The sequence below is a fragment of the Budorcas taxicolor genome, chromosome 6 (genome assembly GCF_023091745.1).
Source record: "Budorcas taxicolor isolate Tak-1 chromosome 6, Takin1.1, whole genome shotgun sequence".
NCBI lineage: Eukaryota > Metazoa > Chordata > Mammalia > Artiodactyla > Bovidae > Budorcas > Budorcas taxicolor.
Window position 1 is genome coordinate 84,574,507 of NC_068915.1, and position 19,327 is coordinate 84,593,833.

The window sequence follows — 19,327 nt, forward strand, 5'->3', positions numbered from 1 at the left end:
ATATAATAGTAAATAATTCAGTCTGTGTTCAACAAACCCATTGAATTTTTCATCATATCTGCAAGTAGCTAAGCGGTGCTCTGTCCTGAATTGTAAAAATATACATAGATTTAGATATGTATATAGATATAGATAAGATCATAGATATATTTGGGTAGCTTTGGAGAGAATGAAAATTCAAAAGTCCCTTTAGAGTTCAGGTTATTATTTTCTTAACATACAGTTGAGAACTTATATCCATTAGCAAAAGCTGGTTATGAGAGTGAAAATAATAGATGAATAAAAGGTGGGTGACAAAAAGAGAATTAGGTCATGAAATTAAAGATTTTTGCAAATATCTCGGTTTTATAGATGGAAGCATGTAGCAGTTGCTACACTTCTAATTCCATGAACACTCCAAAGGCAAATGAGTTTAACTGGATGAAGGCAAGTGTCTTGCCATGGCTTTAGGTAAGAAGTGTTGTTGAGGCTGGATGCACAGTAAAAATGAAGAACTATTAGTGGTCTCACTAGTGAAATTAAAGGGTGAGTCTTTCAAAAGAATTCCAATTATTGAACAATCTCTATAGCAAGGAAAAGCTATAAAATTCTATATAAAAGTGAAGATAAAATTCTGAATATCTATAAAGTAATATGGATACTATGAATAGACTTTTATTGTTCTCGTTTCTACACCCAACATGTGAAAAACAGTTAAATTCAACCATATCTTTTTAGTATATTTTTGCATTAAAATAATAAATTTCAATACATACCCACATCATTTTATGGAGGAGTTCTACTTATGAGGCAGAACTGCTAGAGCAGCAGTACCCAAACTTTTAGGCCCCAGGAACCAGTTTCGTGGAAGACCATTTTTCCATGGACTGGGATAGGAAGCAATGGTTTTGGGATGATTCAAGCACATTACATTTATTGCTCACTTTATTTCTATTATTGCATCAGCTCCACCTCAGATCATCAGGCATTCGATCTCAGAGGTTGGGGACACCTGTGCTGAGTCTCAGATACAGCTAGTCTCTTTTCCCCTTCTTTCCTGTTTTAGCAAGCTTCCAGCAACAAAATAGACAACATTTTGTGATGACAAATATGGCAGTTGCCACACAGGCCAGCAGGAACCCAATGACATCCAGAGAGTGGTACTGGAACCAGGTGAGGTCATGGATAGCTGGCCGCAAGTGCTTGGCTCCTTTGTGGCGCATAACAAACTCGATCCAGAAGACTGCTCTGTCCAAGGGCTTCATAGGCTGATCACGTTGAATGGCTGATAATCTCATCACATTCTCTTTGTAGCTGAAGGAAAATCAAACAGTTATCATTTATGGAATGAGCTATAATAGATAAATATGTGAAAATTCCTTGCAGATGGTAACAGAGTGCAACACAGAGTGGAAGAAAAACAGATAATTTTCTCTGAGGTGATTATTGAGATATTAGCTTATGGGCTAGGATTTCTTAAATGCACAGTTTTCAAGCTACAAAGAAAAGAAAGAAAATGGGAGAGAACAAAATTGTGTATTCTAAAGAATGGAATAAGCTGTCCCAAAGGGAAAGAAAAGAAAAGAAATTCGTAATATGTTTGTCCAAAGTTTGAATTATCTCATAAAGAATTGTTAAGAGACCTGGTAGATGTATTTCAAAATGTTATAATCTAGATATAGCAGGTAAATCAGGGATGAGGTTTGGAGACATGTCCAGACAGGGCTGGTCTTACATTACTGAAGTGGTGGTTGAGAGTGTGGAAGTAGATTGACTCAGTTTGATTCCTGACTCTTACTTTGTTGGCTGCTTTTTTATTTTTCTGTTCCTCTGATTTTTTTTTTAAATTAATTTTACTGACATTTTAAAACATTTTTATTTTTTAAACTTTTAATTTTACTTTGGAGGGCTCAATTATGATAGAATCTGTTTCTCAGTTTTTCATTGTTATATAAAATGGCTAGGAATAGTGTCTTATCTAATTATTTTGAGAATATTGTATTGATTCTTAGAGGCATTCCTAGCATGCAGTAGACACTCAGTGAATGGTTACTAGTATTGTTGTTCTGGTTCTTGTATTGTTGTTCTGGTTCTTTGTCATGAGCCTTCTGGAGAAGGCTCAACATTTCACTCTCAGGCATTGCAGACACACTTGTTTCTATTGCTGAAATAATGGCAGACTAATAGACAAGAAGGAAGAATAAAGAGATATAGCTCATGAACTTTAAATCACAAAGTACTGTAACATGGCAGTGTAGTAATAACAATGGAAGTAACTTTTCTCCCTTTACTGTCAAAAACTCAGGAGGAGCACTGGGTTTTTGCAAAGACTGCAGTAATCCTAGAAATATATTTTTAATACAAGAGGAATAGACTACAATAAAGAAGTTACTTAAAATGTGTAAAGTAACACTGTTTTACTAAATACAACATGTAGCATATCAAGAACATTCAGTATATTTTCATTTTTGACACCAACATTACATTATTAAAAATTAAAAAGACATATAAATATACTAGAGATATGTACATTTACATAGAAACAGCAAATGAAAGATTTGTTTCTTTCAAAAAAAGAAAAAAAGTGCTTTTTATGCTGCTCACGTAGGACAATAGCTGTGCTAAAATTAAATTTATATAACACTGCTTATAAAACACACAATGCATTTTGCTGCCATTACTGACACATTCTCAAAATGCTTTCTTCACAAAGTCATTATGACAAAAAAGGGGGAATATATACATCATATTTGTGATATTAATATAATTGTGTCATTGAAATTCATGTATATCCTGAAGCGATTTGGAAATTAAATATTTCTGTTTTCAGAAAATGTGGTTATAAATAGGGATATCCCAACATAACTACCTATTCCAAATAAGACAAAAATGAGCACGAATAGAAGAACTCTGAATATACTTACATTTATAAGCTGTATCTACATAGTTGTAATTGAGAAAATTAGAAAATTCTAGTTGTTTACCATTTATGAATGATGGGATCAAAATATTATTACAGACTAGCAGATACAGAGAACAATCTATTGGATACCAGATTTGGGGGAGTAGAAACACACAAGTGGGGGAGTAGGAGGCAAAATAACTGGGAATAACATAAGCTCAAGGAGGTGTTATACAACACTGGAAATTTAACCACTATTTGGTAATTACTTTAAATGGAAAATAACCTGTAAAAATTGTGTAACATTTTTTGCAAAAAGGAATATCCCAACATATGGGTTTCCCTGGTGGCCACAGATGTAAAGAATCTGCCTGCAGTGCAGAGACCTGGTTTGATCCCTGGGTCAGCAAGATCCTCTGGAGAGGGGAGTGGCTCCCTACTCCCATGTTCTTGCCTGGAAAATTCCATGGACTGAGGAGTGGTGGGATACAGTCTATGGGGTCCCAAAGAGAAACACAACTGAGAAACCAACCCTTTCACTTTTTCATATCAACATATTCTTCCCAAGTCAATTATGTTTAGATTTTATAATTGTTCCAAACAAGACAAAATGACCACAGTAAAACAAAAAACAAACAAAAAAACAAAACACCAAGAATATACCCACATTTATAAATAGGATATACATATTTGAAACTGGGTAGTTAGAAAGTTATAGCTGTTTATCATTTATCAGAGATGGAGTCAAAATATTAGCATAGAAAACTTGGAAAATAGTAAATGTAATTGGAATTTGAAATGGATTATGTCATGGTGGTTTACTGAAAATAAACCATCTTTTAAGAGTTTAAAACATTTGAGAACTTCATACGCTGAAAGAAAGTAGAGTGGGCAGATGTGTATCCATATTGTTCATGGTTCTCTACACAACTTTGTTCTCAATGCTTCTTAATCCATTAGAATTTCAATGGTTCTTCTCATTCTAATGATTAAGTTTTCAAAATTTCTCCACTATCTTTAAAACACTGACAAACCTTTTCCATAAGGCCATGAAAAAAACTTAATGTGACATTCACAACCCGTTATTTTTGTCTGTTTTCAAAACATTGAGCAAATCTTACACCTCATTGTGCTTATATGAAGACTCATGGCTGCCTCCCTCGCCTTCAGATGAGAACTTCTCTAGAAAGATTGGCTAGTAAAGAAAAAAAAAAAAAAAATATATATATATATATATACTCACGAAGGATTATTAATGACTTCCTTCAATGCGTTGAGCAAATCTCTTGTTGACATTGTTTCCAAGTCCAACCTGACAGCTGTTCCCTTGGATTTCATTCGAGCGATGTTATCAGCTTGATCAGCAAACAAAGGAGTGCCCACCATAGGGATCCCATGATAGATGGCCTCATAAACACCATTGCTTCCACCATGAGTTATAAAGGCTTTGGTTTTTGGATGGCCTAGGATTGAGTGAATTTCAGTAAGATTATTAATTATAACAGAATAAAATGAGAGATGGGTATTATAAGGCACTGGAAGAAGCAATATCTTTTAGATAACATTATTATGTATATTGAAAGTGCTTTTAACTTGCTTTCAGAACTCAGAGACGAAACAGCTATGCCTGCTGAAGGGGTAAATGAAGATTTTGTGAAAGAAGATCTGAGTCACTTGAACATCACAAATGAATCCAGGATTGGCAGGTGAACAACCTGAAGGACCATTCTGGGTAAAAGAAACCACATGTGCAAAAAATGAGGGCATGCCAGAATTTATTCGCCTAAAGATACAGTGAAGTCATTTAGTTTGATAGGAATGGTGTCAGGGGAAAAGAAGGATAATGGTAGTGGCACTGGAACCAGAGGAAGGAAAAGCTAAATTTTATCATGAAGTGTGTTATTGCTTCACAAAAATGATTGCTGATTTTTTAAATAGAAAATTGAGAGTCATTGGTAATGGCAAAAGAGTTCTTATTTTTAGTAGCATTTAACATACCTCTACAGAATGGAAATGATAAGTATAAGGAAAGAATTCAGAGACAGAACAACAATCCAGGAAATTATTGAAAAGTTCACTGTGAAAAGTAATTACAGCTGAAGTAAAGATTCTGGCTGTGAGGGATGTGACTATGTAGAATAAACTGACAACTGTTATATGTTCTCCTTTTTTTCTCATAGCAAAGAAAATTATAATAAAGTAGTAAAGTTTTCCTTTTCAGTGTTTTAATAATTGCTTTGTAAGTGTGTTTCCTGTTGCACTCTGCTCAGCTGTTACTCATGTTTTCATTATTTGTTGTGACAAGTCTCACCAAGAAGGTCATTCTGGGGAAGCCATTTATACAACCGGGTGTTGGGTCCTAAGTTATCTGGTTTTTTGCCATCATATCTCCATAGCACCTGTTAAAAGTAAAGGAAATGCTTTATGAGTTGAACTTCACAGTTATACTAATACTTTCTAAATTGAATAAGATACATATAATTACATGCCTTCCATATGACATGTAAGGAAATGAAGACATATTAAGTAATGGTAACTAGTAATACAAAGACATAAATAGGAATACCTACGTTTGATGTATTAATTATGTACGCATGATGGCACAGACAAGTGAGATTTTCAATGACCAATTCAAATATTAAAAAAAAAAAACCTGCTTTGTTGTTGCTTTACCGTCACTAAGTTGTGTCCAACTCTTTGCACTCCATGGAGTGCAGCATGCTAGGCTTCCCTGTCCTTCACTATCTCTCAGAAGTTGCTCATATTCATATCCATTGATTCAGTGTTGCTATCCAAGCAACACATCCTCTGTCACTGCCTTTCCCTCCTGCCCTTAATCTTTCTCAGCATCAAGGTCTTTTTCAATGAGTCATCTCTTTGCATCAGGTGGCCAAGGGTATTGGAGCTTCAGCTTCAGCATCAGTCCTTCCAATGAATATTCAAAGTTAATTCACTTAGGATTGACCAGTTTGATCCTGCCATCAAGGGGACTCTCAAGAGTCTTCTCCAAAACCACAATTCAAAAGCATCATTTTTTTGGCACTCAGCCTTCTTTATGGTCCAACTCTCACATCCATACATGACTACTGAAAAACCATAGCTTTGACTATATGGACTTTTGCAGGCAAGTGCTGTCTTTGCTTTTTAATACTCTGTCTAGACTTGTCATAGCTTTTCTTTCATGGATAGGTGGTTTTATTTCTAATACAATAAGTCAGTGGCAGATTACACATAAGCTACATATTCATTTGCTTTCTTTATATGCTAGTGCTCATTTTCAAATTCAATATTCACTGATTTATTTTTGACTGCTATAAAAGAGTTTACTTATATCAAGTAGTTAAAATGGGAAGTTAATTTATTAGAATTTTACACGTTTTGATTACAAAGAAGAAAACGTATGCAGTCAATCACCTCAGATAAATATTTTGGCTTATTTATAATTTATTAATCCCCTTCATAGATCACAGCCTTGTCATGGTAAAGTGGCTTGTGTAACTCAATGAAGCTATGAGCCCTGCTCTGCACGGCTACCCAAGGGCAGATGGGTCATAGCAGAGTGTTCTGACAAACTGTGGTCCACTGGAGGAGGGAATGGAATGGACAACTACTCCAGTATGTTTGCCATAAGAACCACATGAACGATATGGAAAGACAAAATATATGACACTGGAAGATGAGTTCTCCAGGTCAGAAGGTGTCCAATATGCTGTTGAGGAAGAGTGGAGGGCAATTACTAATAGTTCCAGAAAGAATGAAGTGACTGGGCCAATGAATAAATGATGCTTAGTTGTGGATGTGTCTGGTGGTGAAAGTCTGATGCTGTAAATAACATAGGATCCTGGAATGTGAGGCCAATGAAATCAAGGTAGTTGGACATGGTCAAGCAGGATATGGCAAGAGTAAATATCAACATCTTAGGAATCCAAGAACTAAAATGGTCGAGTTCAATGAATTTAATTCAGATGACCATTATATCTACTACTGTGGTTAAGAATCCCTTAGAAGAAATGGAGTAGCCTCACAGTTAACAAAAAGGTCTGAAATGCAGTGCTTGGATGCAATCTCAAAAACAACAGAATGATCTTGGTTCATTTCCAAGGTAAACTATTCAACATCACATCAATCCAAGTCTGTGCCCCAACCACTAATGCTGAAGAAGCTGAAGTCAATTGATTTCAGCAAGACCTACAAGACCTTCTAGAATTAACAGTAAAAAAAAAAAAAAAAAAGAAGACGAAGTCTTTTCATCATGGGGATAGGAATGTAAAAGTAAGAAGTCAAGAGATACCTAGGATAAGAGGCAAGTTTGGCCTTGTAGTACTAAAAGAAGCAGGCAAAAGCTAACAGACTTTAGTTAAGAGAACACACTGGTCATAGTAAACATCTTTTTCCAACAACTGATGACTCTATACATGGACATCACCAGATGGTCAATACTGAAATCAGATTAATTATATTCTTTACAGCCAAAGATGGAGATGCCCTATACAGTCAGCAAAACAAGACCTGGAGTTGACTGTGGTTCAGATCATGAGCACCTGAGTGCACAATTCAGATTTGAATTGAAGAAAGACTTAAATTGAAAGTGGGGAAAACCGCTAAGCCATTCAGGTATGACAGAAATCAAATCCCATATAATTACACAGTGGAGGTGATGAATAGATTCAAGGGATTATATCTGATATACAGAGTGCCTGAAGAACTGTGGATAGAGGTGTATAACATTGTACAGAAGGCAGCGATCAAAACAATCCCAAAGAAAAGGAAATGCCAGAAGGCAAAATGGTTATCTGAGGAGGCTTTATAAATAATTGAGAAACGAAAGGGAGTGAAAGCCAAGGGAGAAAGGAAAAGAAAGATATACTCAACTGAATGCAGAATTCTCGAGGATAGATAGGAGAGATAAGAAGGACTTCTTCAATGAACAATGCAAAGAAATAGAGAAATCAATGGGATGTGAAAGACTAGAGATCTCTTCAAGTGAATTAGAGATCCCCAGGGATCATTTCATGCAAGGATGGGCACAATAAAGGACAGAAATGGTATGGACCTAACAGAAGCAGAAGATATTAAGAAGAGGCGGCAAGAATACACAGAAGAACTATACAAAAAAGGTCTTAGTAACCTGGATAACCATGATGGTGTGGTCACTCATCTAGAGCCACACATCTTGGAGTGTGAAGAAAATGGGACCATAGGAAATATTACTGTGAAGAAAGCTCGTGGAATTTCAGCTGAAATATTTCAAATCCTAAAAGATGATACTGTTAAAGTGCTGCACTCAATATGCCAGCAAAGTTGGAAAACATAACAGTGGCCACAGGACTGGAAAAGGTCAGTTTTCATTCCAAACCCAAAGATGGGTAATGCCAAAGAATGTTCAAACTACTGTACTAATAATGTTCCTTTCACACGCTAGCAAGGTAATACTCAAAAATCATTTATCTCGGCCTGAGCAGTACATGAACCAAGAACTTCCAGATGTGCAATCTGGGTTTAGAAAAGGCAGAGGAACCAGAGATCAAATTTCCATCATTCATTAGATCATAGAAAAAGCAAGAGAATTCCAAAAAAACATCTACTCTGCTCCATTGACTATGTTAACCTTTGACTGTATGGATCACAACAAACTGTGGAAAATTCTTAAAGAGCTGGGAATACCAGACCACCTTAACTGTCTCCTGAGAAACCTGTATGCAGGTGAAGAAGCAACAGTTAGAACCAGACATGAAACAACAGACTGGTTCAAAATGGGGAAAGGAATACACAAAAGCTGTATATTGTCACTCTGCTTACTTAACTTACATATGCACAGTGCATCATGTAAAATACTGGGCTCAGTGACTCACAAGCTGGAATCAAGCTTGCTGGGAGAAATATCAATAACCTCAGATATGTAGATGACACCACCCATTTGGCAGAAAGTGAAGAGGAACTCAAAAGCCTCTTGATGAAGTGAAAGAGGAGAGTGAAAAAGTTGGCTTAAAGCTCAACATTCAGAAAACGAAGATCATGGCATCTGGTCCCATCACTTCATGGGAAATAGATGGGGAAACAGTGGAAAGAGTGTCAGACTTTATTTTTTGGGGCTCCAAAATCACTGCAGATGGTGACTGCAGCCATGACATTAAAAGACGCTTACTCCTTGGAAGGAAAGTTATGACCAACCTAGATAACATATTCAAAAGCAGAGACATTACTTTGCCAACAAAGGTCCATCTAGTCAAGGCTGTGGTTTTTCCTGTGGTCATGTATGGATGTGAGAGTTGGACTGTGAAGAAGGCTGAGCACCGAAGAATTGATGCTTTTGAACTGTGGTGTTGGAGAAGACTCTAGAGAGTCCCTTGGACTGTGAGGAGAGCCAACCAGTCCATTCTGAAGGAGATCAGCCCTGGATGTTCATTGGAAGGACTGATGCTAAAGCTGAAACTCCAGTACCTTGGCCACCTCATGCGAAGAGTTGACTCATTGGAAAAGACTCTGATGCTGGGAGGGATTGGGGGCAGGAGAAGGGGACGACAGAGGATGAGATGGCTGGATGGCCTCACCGACTCGATGGACATGAGTTTTAGTGAACTCTGGGAGTTGGTGATGGACAGGGAGGCCTGGCGTGCTGCAATTCATGGGGTCGCAAAGAGTTGGACACAACTGAGTGCCTGAACTGAACTGAAAGAGATTCTTGATGTGGGTGAAAGAGGAAAGTGAAAAAGCTGTCTTAATACTCAACATTCAAAACAATACATTCATGACATCTGGTCCCATCACTTCATGGCAAATATATGGGGAAAATGTGGAAGGTGTGACATATTTTATTTTCTTGGGCTCCAAAAGCATTGTGGATGGTGACTGTAGCCATGAAATGAAAAGACACTTGCTTCTTGAAAGAAAAGCTATGACAAATCTAGACAGAATATTAAAAGGGGAGACATCATTCTGCCAAAAGAGGTCCATATAATCAAAGCTATATTTTTTTCCAGTAATCATGTATGGATATGAGAGTTGGATAGTAAAGAAGGTTAGGTAAGGTAAGATAAGGTGAAGTCACTCAGTCGTGTCCTACTCTATGCGGCTCCACAGACTGTAGTCTACCAGGCTCCTGTATCCATGGGATTTTCCAGGCAAGAGTACTGGAGTGGGTTGCCATTTCCTTCTCCAGAGGATCTTTCTGTCCCAGGGATCGAACCCAGGTCTCCTGCATTGTAGGCATACGCTTTAACATCTGAGCCACCCAAGAAGTCCTTAAAGAAGGTTAAGCGCTGAAGAGTTAATGCTTTTGAATTGTGGTGCTGGAGAAGATTCTTGAGACTCCCTTGGACTGCAAGGACATCAAACCCGTGAATCCTAAAGGAAACCAATCTTGACTCTTCATTGGAAGGACTGATGCTGAAGCTTCAATACTCTGGCCACCTGGTAACTGATTGGAAAGATCTTGATCTGGGAAAGGTTGAAGGCAAAAGGAGAAGGGCTGGCAGAGGATGACATGGTTAGATAGCATCACTAAATCAATGGACAAGAATCGTGGCAAACCCTGGGTAATAGTGAAGGGCAGGGGAGCCCAGCATGCTGTACTCCACGGGATTGCAATGATTCAGACGACTTAATGACTAAGCAACAACAGCAGAATTTTTTAATAGTGTTAATTAGTGCTGCCGAAGAAGTATGTTCTCTTAACTTACAAATTATTAAGCCCTACTTCCAAAAACAATGAAAAGTGGAATTGTTTGACTGGAATCAATATTGCATGACTACATTTATTGTTAAAATTTAACTCCCGAGAGCATCTGTATGTGTGTTGTGTCCTCAGAAGTCCTTCAAAGAAAAGGAACAAGTGACAAAGTGATAGGAAATGTCTAAAATCATATCTTTACAGAGTTTAACAGACTTATTAAATAGTTGTCTATGATTAAGTTATTGTATCTACCTTTTGTGGAATTTGAGCGAAGGCTGATGCAATCACCTCGGCTCTGTCTTCTGACATGTTACTGACCATTGACCCCAAAGAAAACACCACAATTCCATTTTCGCCAGAGCTCTGTACAAACTCTTCCACTTCCTATGAAAAAAGAATTTGCCCCATCACAAAACAGCAGCAACATAGCATACATTATTGAAAGGATTGCTACAAGCAACTAAAGGGAGAAAATCAGAAATTGTCTTGAGATTAGAGTAGAGATTTCTCACAAAAATATTGTGGTAAGATACACATGGCATAAAATTTACTTTCTTAATTGTTCCTGAGTGTATAGTATAGTAGTGTTAAGTATACTCACATTGTGCAACCAATCTCCAGATCTTTTTCATCGGACAAAACTGGAAGTCTATGATCATTAAGAAACTCTACTTTCCTCTTTCTCTAGCCGTTGGCAAGTTTCAGTCTACTTTGTGTCTACAAGTGAGATTAGTCTGGATACTTCTTACAAGTTGAATTGTAGAGTATTTGTCTTTTTCTGACTAGTTATTTTCACTTAATGTAAGGTTCATTCATGTTGTGACATGTGTCAGAATTTCCTTTTAAAGGTGAGTAATATTCCATTGTTTGTATATATGATATTTGTTTATTGCTTCCTCTGTTGATGGACATTTGGGCTGCTTAAACCTCTTGGTTCCTGTGAATAGAGCTTTCATGAATATGTTGTACAGATATCTCATTGGGATCCTAAATTCAATTATTTTGGATATAAACCCAGAAAAGGAATTGCTGAGCTATATGTGTAGACAGGTTTTATATTAGAAAGTGCACATTATTCTTTTCACATACTATACAGTTAGCTAATAGAGTGATTTCCCTCCCTCACCCACCCCACTCTCGCAATTCTCTTGAACATATTAACTTCACATCTTGGACTTTGGTCAGTTGTACTAATAAATATTTAACACTAAAAAATCATTAAAAAAATTTTTTTGAGGGACTTTATATTATTTTTTACAATTTTTTAAAAACATGTTTTATCCTTCAGATCCTGGGAAAAGAATGGGTGATATGAGGTCAATTTCTTCCATTATATATATTTGTGCAAATGTGTTTCTGTATAAGCAGGAAATAAGATAGAGCCAGTACTAGTAGTGACAAGGAGATACTATTAAACTATATTATCCTCAGACTCTTCATTAGTCTTGATGTTAATTACTAACATAGATTCTTGGAAGGAAGTTACTTGCCAGATTCAACTCCCTTTGATTCTTCATTATTATGATTCTGCTAACTCATTTATTTATTCCAGACAGACTTTTTGAGAATTATTTAGGTTATTCATTAATATTTCATTTCCTGACTATGAGCACTATGAAAAAATATATGATCTGAATCAGTTTATGTCTTTCATTCAGCTCTGTAATCCTATTCTTCATCTTAGACTTTGTCATAATTTCCAAACTCTGTCTAAAATACTAACTACTGACTTGAAGAGTCAAGTATTATAGTTTGGAAGTTCTATGAAATAGTTCTGTGAGTTCTATTTATAATCCAAATTTATACTTGTATAGTTACTTATTTGAGAGACCATATTGCTGTGTTCCTTTACATATGATGCCTTTGTCCTGAACTTGCATAATTAATGTCACAGATGGATGTGTTATGTCTAACTGCAGTGAAGGACCTTCAACTTGACTTCAATGAGTCCCCCTGGAAGCACCTGCTCCACAGAGGAAAAGGTGCCCAGGGCTTTTTGCAGCACAGGTCTGGTCAGCTTTTGAGCAATTCAATTCTAACTAAATAAAGCTCCAGGGGAATCCGTATTTGCCTGGAATTTTTTCTGAATTATTTTGCTTTGTGGTCCTGATCCTTTCTGATTAAAAAAAAAGTTACTTTCTATACTAGAATAATTCCAAATGTTGAATGGCAACCCACCCCAATATTCCTGTCTGGGAAATCCCATTGACAGGGGAGACTGGCTGGCTATAGTTCACAGGGTCATGAAGAGTCAGACATGACTGAGGATGTATGCATATTCACTGTTCTGCACCTTAGATCTCTAGTATTTATTTACTAAGAAATGCAAATTTGTATCCTTAAACAACATTTCTCCTGTTCTTCCAGCTCTCAGTCCTGGCAACTACCATATTACTCTGTTATTACAAGTTTGGCATTTTTAGATTTCGTATACAAGTGATTTATTACAGTATTTGTCCTTCTCTGTTTTTTCAAAAAGATAAACAAAACTGAAAACCTTTAGTTAGACTAATCAGGAAAAAAAGTGACTCAAATAAATAAGATTAGAAATGAAATGGAGACATTACAACTAATACTGAAAAATTACATAGGATCCCGAGACTACCATGAATAATTATAAGCTAAGAAATTATTAATACATATGTGAGAAGAATGGAGAACTTCTTAAAAGCAGAACCTACCAAGAATGAATCAGGAAGGTGTAGAAAATCTGAACAGTCCTAGTAAGTAAAGAAATTGAATTGGTAATCAAAAACCTATCAACACACAAAAGGCCCAGGGACTGATGGCTTCACTGATGTATTCTATGAAATATTATAGAATAATTAATGCTAGTTCTTCAAAAAATCTTAGAAATTAAAGAGGAGGGTAGGAACATTTCCAAACTCATCCTACAAGGTCATCACCATGATCATGATACCAAATAGATAAGCACATTGCAAGAAGATAAAACTAAAGTCAATATCCAGATTGAGTATTGTTGCAAAAATTCTCAACAAAATATCAACAAGACAAATTCAAGAGCACATTAAAAGAATTATATAGTAAGACCATGTGAGATTTATCTCTGTGACGCAAGGATAAATAGAATGAACAATAAAATAACTTGATTATCTCAATAGATGTCCAAAAAACTTTTAACAAGATATGACATTCTTTCATGAGAAAACCCTCAACATATATGGTATAGAAGGAACATATCTCAATGTAATAAAGAACATATATGACAAACCCAAAGCTAACGTTATACTCAACAGTGAACACTTGAAAGCTTTTTCTCTGATCAGAAACAAAACAAGGATGCCTACTCCCACTATATAGAATTCAGTTTCCTTACTGTGTACTAATAATGAAACATCTGGAAAAAACTGTCCCATTCACAATAGCATCAAAAGGAAGAAAATAACTAGAAATAAATTTAATCAGTGAAGTGAAAGATCTGTACAGTGATAACTATAAGAAATTGTAGAAATAGAAGAAAACACAAATAAATGGAAAGTCATCATATGACATGGACCAGAAGACTAATACTGCAAAAATGTTGACATTACCAAAAGCCCAAAGAATCACACCTTGAAATTTCATGTTTACCACAAAGTTTCAATATTTCAAATAGTGTACTGGCCCCCAAATAGACACATAGGCCATGGAACAGCATACAGGGTTCAACTAAGAGTCAACAAGGGAGCAAGGGAGACAAAAACACCAATTGTGGAAATGTTAGTCACTTCTTTCTTTTCTGAGAAAACTGGATAAACTATGAAAAAAACAAAAAACCAGACCACTCACAAAAACAACTCAAAATGTATCAATGTATCAATGACTTATGTGTATCAATGACTTAAACACAAGACCAGATACCATAACATCCCTAAAAGAAAATATAAGGTCAGGAACTCCTTGACACTGGTCTTGAAAATGATGTTTTTGTATAGGACATCAAGACCACAACAAAAGGGAAAAATCACAAGTGGGGCTACATCAAGCTTAAAAGCTTCTGCACAGCAAAAGAAATAATCAACAAGAGGAAAATGTGATCTACAGAGTGGAAGAAAAGTTTTGTAACCACATATTGAATGGGGGTTAAGATCCAGAATGTATGCACAACTCACACAACAAAATTCAATTAAAGAATGGGCAGATGAACAAAACAGACCCTTTACAAAGAAGATTTCCAAATGGTCACCAGGTATAGGAAAAGATACTGAACATCAGTAATCATCTGGGAAATGTATTTCAAAATCACAATCAGATATTACCTCACCCCTATTAGAAAGTCTATAACCAAGAAGAGAAAAGTGTTGTGAGAATGTGGAGAAAAGTGAATGCTTGTACAGTCTCAGTGGGAATGTAAATTGGTTTAGCCCTTATGGGACATACCTTGAAGGTTCCTAAAACAGTTAAAGATAGATCTATTGTATGATCCAGCAATTGTACTTCTGGGTATACAGTCAAAGGAAATAAAAACAGGATATAGAAGAGGTATATGGGCTCCATGTTGACTGCAGCATTCTTCACAATTAGCTAAGGGAAAAAACTTAAGTGCCCACCAATGGATGAATTATTTAAAGATGTTTCATAGATACACACAGACGTGCACACACACGCACAGAGACACATGTGCTCAGAATGAAATGTTATTCACCCACGAGAAAGAAGGAAGTCCTGCCATTTTTGACAATATGGGTGGACTTTGAGGACAATATGCTAAAATGTGTGCTGTCATTTTAATCTTCATTCTATTCCTATAATCAAATAATACCCTATGATATATATCCTAAAAGTTGTAATCCTAGCTTATGCTTTTTTAATGTTCAAGAAAACTGTGATCTTATTATCTTTGTTATTTTCCAAGTAAATATTTTATTGTATCTCATTTTTGTTGTATCTCATTTAATATATTTTATTGTATCTGATTTAGTATAATTTAACATTTGCTAGTGGCTCAGATGGTAAAGAATCTGCCTGGAGTGCAGGAAACCAGGATTTGATCTCTGGGTCGGGCAGATCCCCTGGAGAAGGGAATGGCTGCCTACGCCAGTATTCTTGCCTGGAGAATCCCATGGACAGAGGAGCCTGGTGGGCTACAGTCCATAGTGTCACAAAAAGTCAGATATGACTGAAGTGACTTAGCAGCAGCAGCAGCATTTAATATAAAGATTTTTAATGTCAGGAATTTTTAAGGTTTTGGTTATCAGATGAAGAAGATGAAATATTAAAGTATTTTTGTAAGTTTTAAGGCTTATCACCACAGCACTAGCTAAAATAAATGCCCATTTCCAACAATATAAGTGAATGTACATATAACCGTATGTTTTTATTCCCAACCCAGAGATTTATTTAAATTTATTTAAAGTAAATCATCCTGATTCACGTCAATGTATGGCAAAACCCACCACAATAATGTAAAGTAATTATCCTCCAATTAAATTAATTTAAAATAAAGAAAAAAATGAGTTAAGGTGATATCTCTGTGAATACCGTACTCTAGTTTTCACTCATTATTGTCTATATCTAGCAATAATCTGCTAAATGGTCTCTTCCTACTCTTTACCATTTACAATCCAACCCAGTGACGACATCTTGCTTTTTATTTGTAATAATATATGGCTATCTCTTTCTCAGGGTTTTTGTCATAGCTCAGTCGGTAAAGAGTCTGCCTGCAATGCAGGAGACCTGGGTTGGATTCCCAGGTTGGGAAAATCCTCTGGAGAAGGAAATGGCAACCCGCTCCAGTATTCACACTTGGAGAATCCCATGCACAGAGGAGCCTGGCAGTCTGTAGTCCATGTGATTGCAAGAGTCGGACACAAGTTAGAGACCAAACCACTGCCATCACCTCTTTCTTTCTTAATCCTTTCAATATTCTTCCCAGTGCCCCTACTAGATGTTTCAAATCTTTACAATTATCTGTTTCCAACTTGCCTCTATAGCATCATCTTCTCTATTCAGCCCTTTCCTATCTAGACTAAACTTGGGCTTTTGGGCAACTGTCATTACTACTCCACCTACCTTTCTTTTATATCTTCTTCCAACTGAGCTATGAGAGAAGTCCATATCTTCTTCCACCCCTGCCCTATTCCTCTGTTTATTCCTGAGCATCCTTCAGATCTCATAATTGTCTGTGAATCAGAGATACGTTATATGATTCATGCTGAATATTTCTTTAGCACTCTGGTCTTTCCATACTGTAACATTTTTTACAACTTGATTGTGTTCTGTCATTTCAGGTGGACTGTCAGGTGGTAGAAACTGTGCCTACACCATTTGCCTATATTAGCACTCACTTCTGGAATATGCTATATACAAAATTATCCTATAATAATTATAATACAATTATAATGTAACATATTATAGTGAGATGAGGTGTTTGGATGGCATCACCAGGTGATAATATCGCTGTTATTTTATTTATATGAAATATATATTTTTATATAGAACTATATGTGTCCTTTAATGAATGATGCTTCTCTATGTGTGAATAATGAAATTGCAATTTAATTGATGTATTATCAAAGTGTCCCATGTACTCTAGTTTATTCTGTAATGATAATGAAATTCAGATAGTTGTGCTGATACAGAAATACATCACTTTCTAGGTGAAAGTTCACTTTATCCAGGTTCCCACATCTGACTACCTGTAATCAAACATTCTAAATAAAGAATACAGAATATTCCTACTGAAAACACAAAGTTCACAAAGAACAGCAAGGAGGAGTAGGTGACCTTAGGCAGAGGCTTGGCAGGTTTGCAGTGGAGCCCTCCAACAAATTCAACATTTGGTAGTCGTGGACGGGGAAATGAAAAGTCCCAGTAGCTTCGAATGAGCCACATTTCGGCTTTCCCCATTGTCTCTGATAAGGTAGTAGGTCTTCCTGAAAGTAAAAAGAAAAACAACAACCAATGTTTGATCAAATGAGACTATTGTCATGTGTGTATATTAGATAATTTTTGCAAAGGAACTGGGGATGTTTCGGCCACGATATTCGAATGTGTCTGTTTCTTGATAAATCTATACATAGCACGGTATAGGATAATAAAGTATATCTGGAATACATCTGTTTCTACATAAGCAGAAACAATTTCTAAAAGCTAACTGGATACTTATACTACAAATATGTGTAGAACTCTCAATGTGCATGTCTTCATTTATCAAGACAGTTTATGAGATTCTTAATGACTTTAAGTTAAAAAAAGAGGTTTTGTAAGTTGGATAGTCACTTGCAGATGTCCTAGGTACTTCAGTCTGTGGTGAATGACTTCCTGGTATCCGATACTAGTAATGGGCTTTACCCTACCCTATAATTTAAGTGTTTGCATAATATTTGTTAGATTGAGGGTCATTTTATATATTTTTTTCACTGTTTCACTTATTTGAGATAAATTTTTGTGAATTTATATTTAGACAAACTCAACTTCCAAGGCACTAGGAAAAATAAGACTTCATGCTACCAACTAAAAACATGAATTACCTAGTAGTTTCGTTGCTAAGTGATAACTGACTCTTTTCAACTCCGTGGACTATAGCCCAACAGGCTTCTCTGTCCATGGGATTTCCCAGGCAAAAACACTGGAATGGAATGCCATTTCCTTTTCCAAAGGATCTTTCTGACCAAAGGATCAAACCTGTGTCTCCTGCCTTGGCAGGTAGAGTCTCTACCACTGAGCTATCAGGAAGTCCAACTTACCTAGTACTTCACTGTAAAACTGATTCCACTTCTTATCGTTGTATGCTGTGAAGAAAAGGTCAAAATAAAGTGTGTAAAACATATTTTTGACCCTCTCCATGAATGTCATGCGATCACTTAATTCTGAAAACATAACAGGTACATAAGATGGTGGGAATGGAAGTCTTCCGCTATTCTTTTCAATTATATGGCCAGGTGAGGTGTAATGACTGTACACGAATGGTATTTGAAGTAGTTCAGCCAGCAGTTCACCACAGGGTCCAACGGCATCTGCAATAAGGATATCAAACCTTGATCCCTGTAGTTTTGTCATTAATTTCTTGTTGGAAACAGCGTCCTTACACATACTTAAAGTAGTATCAAAAAATTCCCAAAATACACTCTTCACTGTTGCCAAATAGGACCAAAAGGAATCTTTCGCCACATATGTCAATTCCTCAAGAAGACGTTCCATAAAATTCTCATAATCACTTTTGGTTAAAGTTGTAGGAAAAGTCTCAAATCTCATAGTAGATGGTTTGCTGGAATTAGGAATAGTGGAAGCGGAAGATATCAGAACAGTCACCTCATGACCCCTCGTGACAAGTTCGTCCAGAATTGTCCTCATATTCAGCCAGTGACTAAATTCCACCGGCCACACCAGCACCTTTCCACAACTCCCACCGCTAAAGCAACAAGTCAGCTGTAGCAGCAGCATAAGCGAGAGTCTTTTCATAGACATCTTTCTCATATGCAGTCCTTTAAAAATAATTACTGTAAACTTTTGCTATTGCTCAGGCTTATATCCAGATGTTATTAACCAGAAGTTAAATTATAACTCCTATTCCTTAAAAAAGTAGATTACACGAATAGTCAGCAGATGTGGAAATCAAGTGAAAAGGCAAAGTGCAGAATGTTTCGAGATTATACAGTGTGTTTAGTATTGATTTGTCAGTGCTGTCACCCATCTTGTACACACACATCAATTATATTCTATGAGAAAGAAGACTAGTGTAAAACAATAGCAAGTGAGAGGCTCTTGTGTCTGCAGTCGCTTTGACACAGAATTAGAGATAAGGTGACATCAACAAAATGGAGGGTTATGAG

At 36.3% G+C, this 19,327-nt stretch overlaps 1 protein-coding gene across 1 annotated transcript; it reads right to left on the reverse strand.

Annotated features, from left to right (window-relative positions):
* Nucleotides 1–1,013: 1,013 nt before the first annotated feature.
* Nucleotides 1,014–18,971, reverse strand: LOC128049673 (UDP-glucuronosyltransferase 2B17-like). Its single transcript, XM_052641979.1, has 6 exons — nucleotides 18,242–18,971; nucleotides 17,280–17,428; nucleotides 10,806–10,937; nucleotides 5,193–5,280; nucleotides 4,125–4,344; nucleotides 1,014–1,293 (listed from the first exon to the last, which is right to left on the reverse strand). Exons 1-6 carry the CDS (start codon nucleotides 18,969–18,971, stop codon nucleotides 1,014–1,016), a joined length of 1,599 nt encoding a protein of 532 aa, XP_052497939.1.
* Nucleotides 18,972–19,327: the final 356 nt, after the last annotated feature.